Consider the following 14,210-nt stretch of genomic DNA (forward strand, 5'->3'; position numbering starts at 1 on the left):
TAAGCATTGAGAAATGAAAATTAAAAACATTATTAATAATAAAATATCTGCTTTCAATTACCTCTAAAAATGTTCCTTCAGTAGTCCATATTTTGATGATAAATCCCAGAGGTATGCAGACCATAGAAGATAGAGCCAGTGCCCAACCAACAGCATAACCCCAGTCAGGATACACATAAACATTGTTGTACTTGAGTGGTTTATATTTCACAATGAAGAAAATGAAAATTGCCTGAAAGAAGAATAATTTATCAACATAAATGTCAATTATTTCAAATATTCCAATGTACTCATGTAAAGCATTTTCAATTGGTTCACAAACATTTCATTTAAGGTCCAATTACTTCAAATCAGTGCTCAACATTTTTAGATATGTTTGTTTGTTTGTTTATTTATTGACAAACAGCATGGAGTAGGCCCTTCCGGCACATCGAGCAGCGTTGCCCAGCAACCCCTGATTTAACTCTAGCCTAATCATGGGACAATTTACAACAACCAATTAACCTACCAACCGGTACGTCTTTGGAATGTGGGAGGAAACCGGAGAACCTGGAAGAAACCCATGCGGTCATGGGGAGAACATACAAACTCCTGCCAGGCAGCAGCGGGAATTGAACCTGTATCGCTGGTACTGTAAAATGTTGTGCTAAACAATAGGTAACAGCATTACTTTGTGGTCAAAACTAATGTTGGGTTGCATTGGAAAAGTTATTACCCAATGCAGTAAGACTCTTGTCCAGTGCCACATTATATTTTCAATGCATTTGTTCACAGTAGTTTGAGAAAAAGATTGTTCAAAATTTACTCTTGAATGGAGTGATTGTAACATGCTCTGTCACCTCAATTTCCAACCTTCATTGGGCCTTTGCTGGCTATGATTTGCAATTATACTTGGTTGTGTTATATTTAATCTGGACGGAGACCCTTCACCTGAACTATCAATTCTCCTTATGCTATATCTAAACTGAAGAGGATTTTCTGCTTTTATTGTAGATTTCCATAGTATGTTGCTTTTGCAACTTTTATAGTTTGCCCTTCTTACATTCCTTTCTTAATAAAACCAGATCGGTGACCATATCATGGTAATAATTAAAAATAACACCGGAGTGAACACATTGAATAAGTACCTAATTTTAAAACCTGGAAAGGTGCACAATTTAAACGAAAATAGGAACAGCAGATAGTCATAGAATCATAGAAAAGTCGGCCCATCTAGTCCATGGCAAATCATTTAAACTGCCTACTCCCATTCACCTGCACCGGGACAATACTCTCCATACCCCTACCATCTACGTACCTATCCAAACTGCCCTTAAATATTGAAATTGAGCTCACATGCACTACTTGCGCTAGAAGCTCTCATGACCCTCTGAGTGAAGAAGTTTCCCCTCATGTTCCCCTTATACTTTTGACTTTTCACCCTTAACCCATGACCTCTAGGTGTAGTCCCACCCAACTTCAGAGGAAAAAGGCTGTTTGTATTTACCCCATCTATACTCCTCATAATTTTGCACACTTCTGTCAAATTTGCCCTCAGTCTTCTACGTTCCATGGAATAAAGTCCCACTCTTTTCAATCTTTCCTTATAAATCAGATTCTCCAGTCCGGGCAACATCATTATACATTTTCTCTGTACTCTTTCAAAATTATTTACAACTTTCCTGTAGGTAGGTACCAAAACTACACACAATACTCTAGATTAGGTCTCACTGATGATGACTGATAACTCGATTGGAAAAGGTGCTTAAATAATAGAATTTAAATAACAGATGTGACGATAGACCAAGTTATCAGAAGATTGATGCTAATGAGAGAGATAAGTGAGACAATGGAGCAGCATTCGGAAATGTTAATGAGAGAGGAGAGAGATTAACGAAAAGAGACACAGTTCTGAGTATTGTAAGACCAGTTGCTTTGAACCTGAACTGTTTGAAGTTTGATGGACAGGCGATACCCCAGCAGGGGGATAAAAGGAACAGGTTCGCTTAGGCAAGACACACACCACGAGATCACGAGATAACGAGACCCTGGAAATGCGGTGTGCCCCCACAAGTTGGTGAGTGTTTTGGAGGTCTGATCGCAGGTCCGACCATAGACGCACAGGGTGAAAAGGTACGATCGGCGGGAACCTGGTGTGTGTGTTCGCCCTTGCCTGGGTGCCGGGTTCACCACGGAAGAACGGTCGTATGCGGAACGGAGGGGGTCACAGTCGGTGACCTCAGAAGACATTAAAAGGGCTCGCGTCGAAAGCTAACTGCGAGGAACATCAAAGGTCTGTGAAACGAAATTTGCATTCACACGCTCTCTCTCTCTCTCCAACGGCACAACAGCGATTACTGCGAACTGTACTCAGCTGAACTGAACTCTGCGTCACTTGAGACTGATCATTTTTACCCCTAGACTGTGATAGAGCTTGAATGATTCCTATTATCCTAGTTCTGTGTACCTGCGTGTTTTATCATTGCTAACCTGTTGCATTTATATCCTTACGATTAGAGTACTGTGTTACTTATTTCTTTAATAAAACTTTCTTAGTTCCAGTAATCCAGACTTCAACAAAGTGGTCCATTTCTGCTGGTTTGGCAACCCAGTTACGGGGTACGTAACACAGAGAAGAAACTTCATTTTGAAAGTAGTGCACAAACAACTTCCAATAGGTAATCGCAAACACAAGGAATTCTGCAGATGCTGGCAATTCAAGCAATAGGTAATCTGATGTTTTGCCATTTTACTTAATTCTGAGGATAATATGTATAATTAATAGTTTTCTTAATAGTATGAAAAAGAGAAGTAGTTATCAAAAGAGATAGTAGTGGATTAAAAACTTACTGCACATATACCAGGGGTAATGAATACCCAGCACCATTTAATCAGAATGAAAGGTCTGTACCCAATCATGTCTTCAATATTATTATAAAAACGATCGCTTCCTGTGAACACAAGAGAGCTCAAAATACTATCAGTTATTTCATTTTACATAAAATAACATCAAATTATTATCGCCATGATTTTTTTAATTGTAGTATTTTACTGTAAGTTTTGTCTGGCCTACAAGAATAAAGCATTTGTTTGGTAATTTTTCTTGAATTTTATAGAAAAAAATTTAACCTCTGTTGAAGGTGAGGCAAGATTCATAACAAATATATGAAGGAGATTTTTGATAATATGATGCTTATCGAAATAACGTGATTAATTTCCTTCATAGTCTAGCCTTGCAGTTAAGTGCAATCTATACAGCAATCTACATCAGGAAGAATAAGCGCTGTGAATGGGAGAGAAATAAAATATTCAGGATCTTCCTCTTGAAATCCATTTTTATCTCTTGTGCACAGCATTGCTGGCCTGAGGTAATTTACTCCTGTACTCATCATTCTTAAGCTACCCAAAGAGACCGGCTACAGAAAATAAACACTAGTGACACTGAGTGAGGCTGGGAATAGGCTTCATGACCAAAACGATCAGTCGTTCGTTTCCAGGGAAAAGCTAGTTTCCCTAGAGCAGAGGGAGCTGTAATTTAACAAAGCAATTTAAAAATAAATCAGTGATTTGAAGTTAAACAAATCTCAGATGTATGAATACAAAGCACAGGGGCTTTTCATTTCCCTGTCACGTATATTAAAAGGTAAGAAAAATGTAGTTTGGCTTGCAATAATGCCACCTACAGTCCTCTAACATGGAAGGTTCTCTCAGCTCATGTTAATACCTCAGAGCTTTTGAGCACAGACTCTTGTAATTGGGCATTGGATAACAATATGTGATTATAAGACCATAAGACCATGAGACATAGGAGCATAATTAGGCCATTCAGCCCATCGAGTCTTCTCTGCATCATGGCTCATTTATTATCCCTCTCAACCCAATTCTCCTGCCTTCTCCCTGTAACCTTTGACACCCTGACTAATCAAGAACCCAGCAGACTCCACTTTATATACACTCAATAACTTGGCCTCCACAGCCACCTGTAGCAATGAATTTCACAGATTCATTACATTTTGGAAAAAGAAATTCCTCCTCAACTCTGTCCTAAATGGATGTCCCTCTATTCTGAGGCTGTTCCCTCTTATCCTAGACACCACCATTATAGGAAACATTCTCCTCATATCCACTCTATCTGGACTTTCCAATATTTGATAAGTTTTAATGAGATTCCCCCCCCAACATTCTTCTAAACTCCAGCGAGTACGTACCCAGAGCCATCAAATGCTCCTCGTGAACCCCTTCTGAACCCTCTTTAGTTACGGCACATCCTCTCTAAGATAAAGGGCCCAAACCTGCTCACAATACTCCAAGTGAGGCCTCACCAGTGCTTTATAAAGTCTCAACATTCCATCCTTGCTTTTATATTCTAGTCCTCTTAAAATGAATGCTAACATTGCATTTGTCTTCCTCACCACAAACTCAACCAAAAAATTAACCTTCAGGGAATCCTGCCCAAGGACTCCCAAGTCCCGTTACATTTCAGTTTTTTGTATTTTCTCTCCATTCAGAAAATAGTCAACTGTTTCATTTCTCCTACCAAAGTGCACGACCATACACATCCCAGCACTGTATTCCACCTGCCATTTCTTTGCCCATTCTGCTAATCTGTCTAAGTCCTTCTGTAGTATCTCTACCTCTTCAAAACTACCTGCCCCTCCACCTACCTTCATATCCTCTGCAAACTTTGCAACAAAAAGCCATCAATTCCATCATCCAAATCATTGACATATAACGTAAAAAGAATCGGTCCCAACACAGACCCCTGTGGAACACCACTAGTCACCAGCAGCCAGCCAGAAAAAAACTTTCTTGATTCCCACGCTTTGCCTCCTGCCAATCAGCCACTGCTTTATCCATGCTGGAATCTTTCTGGTAATATCACGGGCAGCCTCATGTGTGGCACCTTGTCAATGGACTTCTGAAAATCCAAGTATACAACATCAACTAATTCTCCTTCATCCATCCTGCTTGTTACTTCTTCAAAGACGGTGGTGTCTGAAAAGATGGTGATGTATATGTACTTTGATAACACAATTGACCTTGAAATTTGAACTTTATTTGTGGCTATGCCCCAAACAATTTAGTGTTTCACAAAGGAGGATGCATGATTAAAATGTTTATATTTCTATTGCTGACTTCTTTGCTTCCAGTTACAGAACTTCTGACTTTTCAGCTGAGAAATATTATTCTTTTATCAAACTTTAAGTATGATCCAACTCAATAAATGAAATGCAGATGTCTAAATACCTCTAAATTTATTTTACACTCTGTAATTCATGATAAACTCTGCCTCAGAAAGTAAATACAAAAGAAACTGTAAATGACTTACCATAGGCCCAGCCTATACAAATACACTCGAAAATGGCCACAAACAGTAGACACATGCCACTCGAAGCGTAGGCGTCGAACAGCTGGAAAACGTACATTCCTCCCTTTCAATATAAAGAAATAAAATACATATTTCATAAAGTGTTGTTATAACTTCTGCAAATACATTTTAAAAAATGGTTCACAAAGCATTGTACCTAGTTCGGAAAACAAGAAACCATAAATCACAGCACTCAACATCAGCTGGCAAGATTCTTCATATTTTACGAGAAAGGGCTAAAGGGATAGAGTCAAATAGCACACACAAAATGTTGGAGGAACTCAGCACGTCAGGCAGCATCTATGAAGAGGAATAACGAGCTGACATTTCAGGCTGACACCCCTCATCAGGACTGGAAACGAAGAGGGAAGAAGCTAATTCCTCCTAATATTGAGTTGAATCCTGATTTGGCCACACTAAAGGCTGATTTATACTTGTGCGTCAACTCGAAGCCGTAACCTACACAAGTGGCCTACGCGCGTTGTGAGCACTTATACTTGTGCGTTGGTGTGTCTGCGTCGCTCTGCAATTCGTGCATGTCGCGCATGTGCACACACCTGCCCATGCAAGGCTTCATGGTCATGGTAGTCTTTCTCAGAGTAAACAAGTTTAAAGCGAGCATCTTTTTTCCTAAAAGCAAAATGTGTCCTCCATAATTTCGGAGGTCTGTAAAGCTTTATGGAAAGCATTGCAGCCAGAGTTCCTTCCCTGCACTTCAGTTGCCCAATGGGAAGCTATTGCAGCGTAGGAGGAAGTGTGATGCTACCAAGCGGACCAATCACAGTTGTTGCAGTCTGCGTTGCTGCGACGCGTAGTTACATTTTGGGAGAGGTGCGCGTCAGACTACGGCATAGGGATCCACGTAGGGTTCACGGCGACGCCGTACCTACGGTGTTGAGTTGACGCACAAGTATAAATCAGCCTTAAGGTAGCATCAATCTCAATCAGGCTTCACCTAAGAAGATGATTTGTTGGTGTATTTGCACTCTTCCCTTGTCACAAAAGAAAACCATTAAGAGAACTTAACTCAAGCACGGTGGCTGGGTCACCCGACAGTCTCTTTCAGGACAGCTGTAAGGCTGCTCAATGTCAGGGGAACCTAGTGGGAATCAGCACAGTGTGCTTGCAGCCCACTTGGATGCTAAACTGGCTTTAAAGTCTGCAGCATTGGATGTCTTTGGACTTTGCTGTGATTTAAGTAATAAAGCTATTGGTGGTTCCAGACTGTAGTATCAACCTGCCTATTTCCTTGCAATTTCCAGAAATATCATAGCTATAACTGGATGGTTACAGTTCTGCAAAGTATTTTTTCAGTCCCTTTCCACCATGATGTTGTGCAGTGAAAGGGGGACAATTCTTCCTCTTAGTACTGTCTTGTACACAAAATAAACTGAGCAGAAACAACGACCTGTATTTATTAGTGGCAAAACACACGAAATGCTGGAGGAACTCAGTAGGTCAGACAGCATCTATAGAAATGAATAAACAATCGATCTTTTGGGCCTCCTGATGAAGGATCCCGGCCCGAAACGTTGACTGTTTATTCATTTCCATAGACGCTGCTTGACCTGCTGAGTTCCTCGAGCATTTTGTGTGCTTGGTCTTGGATTTCCAGCATCTGCCAATTTTCTCTCGTTTACATTTATTAGCATGCCTTCAACACGACACAATATAGAAGGTTGTTTCACAGAAACAGTACCAAAGAGTGACTGACACTAAGCACAGCAGGAGACAGCAGGGCAGTGGACTAGAAGCTTGGTCAAAGAAGCAGCTTAGAAGGAATTTCTTTAACTGATGTCAGAGAGATGTGGATAGCTTTAAAGAGGAAATTCCAGAGCTGGGATTTTTGATAGTTGAAAGCATGGCCTTCAATGGTTAAGTATTAAAATTAGGCATGGATTATCAGAGAGATTAATATCGGCCCAAATTAAAATGCATGTTTGCTTTCAGGGTCAGTTATTTTGCTTGATTAGCTCTCTTTTTTTAGACTTCCCTTATTCCTTGTCATATCTGTTTCTGTAGAAAGAGACTTAGACATTTCTATGGCTTCTAGATCTGACAGTGACCTTTGGAATAAGATGTAGCCCGTCCGGTGACATTCCCAAAATATTACCTTACTTTTCCCTGTGGTAGCCTTTCCAGAGAGAATCTAAGAGGAGTGGAGTATAATGTATTCTGTGATAGAAAAAGCAATTGTTTTAGAATAAATGAAGACTTTTGGACTCCTTGCAGATTAATTGTGTTAAATTAATTATAATGTGCCCATGCAGTCTAACTCATTTTATTTCAAGTTGATTAACTAAATCCTTCAGCACTGTGAGTTGTAGACAGTATATGTATGGTTAACACATTTTCTTTTGAATTGCCCGTTGGGAGTACGGCTAGCAAAATGACTTCTTATGTCACGACCAAGAGAATGCAACAGTAATAAACCTCACCTTAAAGGATGCCAGCTTTGACAGCGATATCCATTAATGAGTTTATAAACTTATGTGAAAAGGGCTGCCCTGATGTGCAGGATAAATTGTTTGCCTCCATAGGGATCTAACTTTACAATACAGACCAGAAGCAAGCACTGCACATAAACTGTACCTCTTAGTAAACACGAAGACCTAAAATAAACAGCACACACAAGATGCTGGAGGAACTCAGCAGGCCAGGCAGCATCTACGGAAAAGAGTACAGTTTACTTTTCAGGCCGAGACCCTTCAGTAGGACCTGCTGAGTTCCTTCAGCATCTTTTATGTGTTGCTTGGATTTCCAGCATGTGCAGATTTTCTCTTGTTTGTGATTGGAAGACCTCATATAGTCTTCTAAGCTTCAAAGGCAGGTGGGGAACATACGTTTACAAATCTATCAGCTAATATACTGGGGTAGGCAAAATAATTGAGCGTCTATGGCAGAGTAAGAAGCATACGAGGTCATTGCCTATGCAAGCCCCTCAATAGATTTGACTTGCTCCAAATGCAGATGATGCTTTGTAGTAAATGCTCACGAATGTCAGGTCTACCTGCCATCTAAGATAGTCTTCAGAACGGCTTCTGCAAACACCTGCTGGATGAGGAGGAGCAGCATTTCTCCACTGGTCCACATTCAAATACTACTCCATCACTATCTACCCTGATTGAGATCTTGACCCTTTGCACCTCAGTGTACCTCCCCACTAATCACAGCCTCCCAACTCTCTTTGCTTCTGTCCTCCCAGATCCTAGTAACCCATCCTTAACTGTCCCACATCAGTTGGAAACTGCTGCACTTACCACTGAATTGTTCTTCCTTCCAAACTGTTCTCAGTCCCTCTTCAACTTCCTTCCACCCCAAACACCTCTTACCACTTTCTTTGACCCCAACAAAGGCTGATCCAAGGGATGTTGCAGATTCCACAATAGGTTAATTCTGAGTGTCATTCTTAGAGTGCTACCTGAGAATATTAATGATTTGGCTCTATGGCAACAGGACTGATATCATGCACCCCATTGGCCTGACCATATAAGTGCTGGCACACATTCTATGTCCAATAGAAACCCGTTTCTTGGCTAACATTTTGAAACTTCTAGTTTCAGTAAGATGAAAGAGCTGATTGTGAACTTCAGGAAGAGTAAGATGAAGGAACACATACTAATCCTCATAGCAGGATCAGAAGTGGAGAGAGTGAGCAGTTTCAAGTTTCTGGGTGTCAAGATCTCTGAGGATCTAACCTGTTTCCAAAATATCGATGCAGTTATAAAGAAGGCAAGACAGCGACTATAATTCATTAGGAGTCTGAAGAGATTTGGTATGTCAACAAATACACTCAAAAACCTCTATAGATGTACCGTGGAGAGCATTCTGACAGGGTACATCACTGTCGGGTATGGGAGGGGAGGGTCTACTGCACAGGAACGAAAGAAGCTGCAGAGGGTTGTAAATCTAATCAGCTTCATCTTGGATACTAGCCTACAAAGTTCCCAGGATATCTTCAAGGAGCAGTGTCTCAGAAAGGCAGCGTCCATTCTTAAGGACCTCCAGCACCCAGGGCATGCCCTCTTCTTCAGGAACAGCTTCTTCCCCTCTGCCATCCGATTCCTAAATGGACATTGAACCCTTGGACACTACCTCACTTTTTTAATGTATAGTATTTCTGTTTTTTTTGTACAATTTTTAATCTATTCAATATAGGTATACTGTAATTTATTTAGCTATTTATTATTGTTATTTTATTTTGCTTTTTTTTCTTCTATATTATGTATTACATTGAACTGCTGCTGCTAAGTTAACAAATTTCACATCACATGCCGGTGATAATAAACCTGATTCTGATTCTGATTTAACAGCATATCGTTACTTTTGGTATTCTTTTTACATTTATATTTTAAAATAGTACAATACCATTTTTACATATGCCAAAAACGTTGTATGACAAAAAATTTGGAGATGGACCATGCTTAATTTTAACTATAAAATGTGAATACATTAAGCTTTATAATTCTCAGTCAACAGAGTTGTTAATTAAAAGCACTTAATTAAATCTATTCCAATTTGTGCAGTTAGAGCTTTAGAATGACTTCCAGGAGATTATTAAGATTTACTCATTATATTTCAAAATATCATTGCCTTTATTGCTGTTCGAATGTGCTCAGCTGAATTTCTTTCAATTTAACTCATGTCAAGTCAATGGTCCAGTAGCGATGAACAGATCACACAATTTACTTACAATGTTGTACATGCTCTCTTCAAAAAGTGTAGCTTGTTACGTCTCCAAGAAGTTAAGTTATGAGCTTAGAATTCTGATCATTTAAATGTGCCTCACTCCTAAGGACTGCTCCTCGGATGACTTCCCTTATCTACACTAGTCCAGTGCGTTTATCTAGATGGCTAATTCTGTTCAGACATTGTTCCTCACCTTTGAATGTCCACTTAGACCATAAGACCATAAGACAAAGGAGCAGGTCGGCCATTCGGCCCATCGAGTCTGCTCCGCCATTCCATCATGAGCTGATCCATTCTCCCATTTAGTCTCACTCCCCCGCCTTCTCACCATCACCTTTGATGCCCTGGTTACTCAGATATCTATCAATCTTTGCCTTAAATACACCCAATGACCTGGCCTCCACTGCCGCCCATGGCAACAAATTCCATAGATTCACCACCCTTTGGCTAAAAAAATTTCTTCGCATTTCTGTTCTGAATGGGCGCCCTTCAATCCTTAAGTCATGCCCTCTCGTACTAGACTCCCCCATCATGGGAAACAACTTTGCCACATCCACTCTGTCCATGCCTTTCAACATTCAAAATGTTTCTATGAGGTCTCCCCTCATTCTTCTAAACTCCAAGGAATACAGTCCAAGAGCGGACAAACGTTCCTCATATGTTAACCCTCTCATTCCCAGAATCATCCTAGTGAATCTTAATCTGTTGGTACAGATCTGAAACTAACTTTGCATGTCTATGTGATTAATCCTTAATGGGTTTTGGCAAATTCTTCACCCTTAATGGGATAAGACCATAAAACACATTACATAAGATCAGAACTACGCCCTGGAACATCAGAACTTCTTCAGCTCATACTACTATTTCTATCCTGTCTAGTTTACAACCAAAACACTCCCCTCATAATCTGTTATCTAATTTGTCCAGTGTCATGCAATTTAAGCAACAGCATTGGGGGTGAGCTCATTACTTACTGCAATCTAATGCTCTTTCTAAAATCTTTATTTACATCCATCTTTCTTCTCCTAGCAAATTTTGTTCCCCCAAATCCATGTCCCAAGCAATTATTGACCTTCCTTTATGTCTTGTCCACTTCCCCCTGTGTACTTGACTTGGCATTCTCGGAATAGCCCATTAAGGCACCAAATACCATCCCCTGCAATACTTTTTGTGTTTAGCACTGGTCATCATGCACCACCATACACAGTGCAGGCTGCTTTCACCTGTCTTGTACTTGCAAGCAGGGTCCTTAATGAGGATGTATCTGACATCCTGGCTTGAATAAAACTTAGCTTGCACATTGCATCCGATATCGAAGTTCTTTCACCTGGCTATTCCTTCCACCACCTGTTCTACCAAAACCCTGAAGGTTGGAGCATGGTCCTTCTCGTTAAAGTACAACCGATTCCTTCTCCTGCAATGCTCTGCTACACTCGCAGACTTTTAGAATTTGTTCCACCCTTCTGCGTGTTCATTTAAAGTCCTGGTACTGTAATGGTTAGCACACGCTTTATAGTACAGGCGACCCGGGTTCAGTTCCTGCCGTGTACATTGCTGTGACTGTGCAGGCTTCCTCTGGGTACTCTGGTTTCCTCCCACAGTCCAAAGACAAACTGGTTGATAGGTTAATTGGTCATTGTCATTTGTCCCGTGATTAGGTGAGGGACAAATCAGGGTGCTGGGTAGTGCAGGTCGAAGTGAAATCGGGGCCTATTCTGCTCTATCACAATAAATAAATAAATAATCGTCTATATATAACCCAAGATCCATCCAATAATTCTAGTTGTGGGGTCCATTCACGTTTCATCCCCTGAGCTCTGCACAGAGTGCCCATTCATTTGACATGAACCCAATCACTACATCAGGTTCTAAATTCATTGGTCTTATTATAGCCTTCCTATCTCCACAAAACCTGAGATGCTGTATCAACTCCCCTCCCTCGGCAAGCTTCTACCCCCTGTCTTTGGTGTCATTTGCTACCTCTTCTTGGAGTGCTTGTGGCTTTATCTGAGCTGGAATGGTTCCAGAACCCAGCGAAATGGGCCACAAGATTAGACGAGTGAAGTAGGGCTTGTTCGCCTTGCAGCAAATTAAAAAGTTAAAAAGACATTTCATAGAGGTGGACAATGTCATGAGGGTTTAGATTGTGTAAATAAGGTGAAGTCATTCCTAATGAAGTATAGTTTGAGAACAAAGAGACAGATGTAAAAGACATAAGATCATATAGAACAGAGATCAAATCAGCATAGGAACAGGCCATTCGGCCCATAATGTTGTGCCAATTAGTGATCAAAGAGCCAACTAATCTCCTCTGCCTGCACAATGTCCATGCCTCGCTTTTTACCTCACATTCATGTGCCTATCTAAAAATCTCTTAAAAGTCCCTAATGTACCTGCCTCTACCACCACCCCTGGCAGCACATTCCACCACACTCTGTGTAAAGCAACTTTATCCCTCACATCAAAGTTAGAGAAACCTCTTTATGCACAGCACGGTAATGACCCGCAACTCAACGTAAAGACAGTGGAAGCTCAATCAATCAGAAGGAAACTAGATCGAAATGTTGCGGGGCGGCATGGTAGCGTTGTGGTTAGCGCAACTCTTTATAGTACAGGCGACGTGGGTTTCATTCCCGCCGCTTGCCTGTAAGGAGTTTGTATGTTCTCCCTGTGACCATGTAGTCTTCCTCCAGGTGCTCCGGTTTCCTCCCACAGTCTAAAGACATACCGGTTGGTCATTGTAAATTGTCCCCTGATTGGACCAGGATGAAATTCGGAGATTGCCAGGTGGTGTACCTCGAAGTGCCGGAAGCACTTTTTCTGCACTGTATCTCAATAAAATAAAACGTTAAAAACGTTAGGAGAAAACAAGAGAAAGAGTGGAGGAGTGTCGTATAAGCAGCTAACATGGATTCCATTAGCCAAATGGCTTTGTCCTGTTTTTTTGATGATTCCATGATTCCATTTTCATCTCATGCTCTGGATTTCTCCCCTAAGGCTTCAAGACTGTTCAGCTCCTATAAAGCCTGTTTGAAGACCTATCTCCTTGTCCTCCCAGTCTTCCTCATTTAGCTTGGTGTCCACTTACTCTTGGTTTTACCACTGTGATTTTTTTTCCTGTTAAAAACTGCTTCATAAAAGTAAATTGCTATTCTTATATTAGATATTAAATGTGGTTTATTGATGTATATGTTTTTATTTGAAAATCTTGGCATTATTTGAAATATGCTCTAGGGAGAGCATAGGACCAATCAAAGACAAAGGAGGAATATTATACCTCGAGCCAGAGAATGTGGGCAAGGTACAAATCAATTATTTCACATCAGTGTTCATCCAGGAGAAGGACATGGAAGTTAGTGAGATCAGGGAGGGGGATGTTGATATTCTGGGAGATGTTGGTATCAAGAAGGAGGAGGCATTGAGGCTCTTGAAGTTCATTAAGGCAGATAGGTCCTCAGGCCGGATGTATCTATCCATATCACTGAGACAGGCAAGTGTGGAGATTGCTAACAACAGGAAGTCCGCAGATGCTGGAAATTCAAGCACCACACATCAAAGTTGCTGGTGAATGCAGCAGGCCAGGCAGCATCTCTAGGAAGAGGTACAGTCGACGTTTCAGGCCGAGACCCTTCGTCAGGACTAACTGAAGGAAGAGTTAGTAAGAGATTTGAAAGTGGGAGGGTGAGGGGGAGATCCAAAATGATAGGAGAAGACAGGAGGGGGAGGGATGGAGCCAAGAGCTGGACAGGTGATTGGCAAAGGGGATATGAGAGGATCATGGGACAGGAGGCCCGGGGAGAAAGACAAGGTGGAAAACCCAGAGGATGGGCAAGGGGTATAGTCAGAGGGACAGAGGGAGAAAAAGGAGAGTGAGAGAAAGAATGTGTGTATAAAAATAAATAACGGATGGGGTACAAGGGGGAGGTGGGGCATTAGTGGAAGTTAGAGAAGTCAATGTTCATGCCATCAGGTTGGAGGCTACCCAGACGGAATATAAGGTGTTGTTCCTCCAACCAGAGTGTGGCTTCATCTTTACAGTAGAGGAGGTCGTGGATAGACATGTCAGAATGGGAATGGGATGTGGAATTAAAATGTGTGGCCACTGGGAGTTCCTGCTTTCTCTGGTTCTCCCCCTCCCCCTCCCCCTCCCACTTCCAAATCTCTTACTAACTCT

At 41.2% G+C, this 14,210-nt stretch overlaps 1 protein-coding gene across 1 annotated transcript in view; it reads right to left on the reverse strand.

The window, feature by feature from the left end:
• Positions 1 to 14,210, reverse strand: part of slc6a11b (solute carrier family 6 member 11b) — a 223,071-nt gene that overhangs the window by 11,769 nt on the left and 197,092 nt on the right. Inside the window, exons 12-14 of the mRNA XM_063068174.1 lie at positions 5,309 to 5,411; positions 2,830 to 2,930; positions 62 to 232 (exon numbers count right to left, since the gene is read on the reverse strand). Coding sequence (XP_062924244.1) covers positions 62 to 232; positions 2,830 to 2,930; positions 5,309 to 5,411 — 375 coding nt within the window. The remainder of the gene's footprint in view (positions 1 to 61; positions 233 to 2,829; positions 2,931 to 5,308; positions 5,412 to 14,210) is intronic.

The sequence above is a fragment of the Mobula hypostoma genome, chromosome 15 (assembly GCF_963921235.1).
Source record: "Mobula hypostoma chromosome 15, sMobHyp1.1, whole genome shotgun sequence".
Lineage (NCBI taxonomy): Eukaryota > Metazoa > Chordata > Chondrichthyes > Myliobatiformes > Myliobatidae > Mobula > Mobula hypostoma.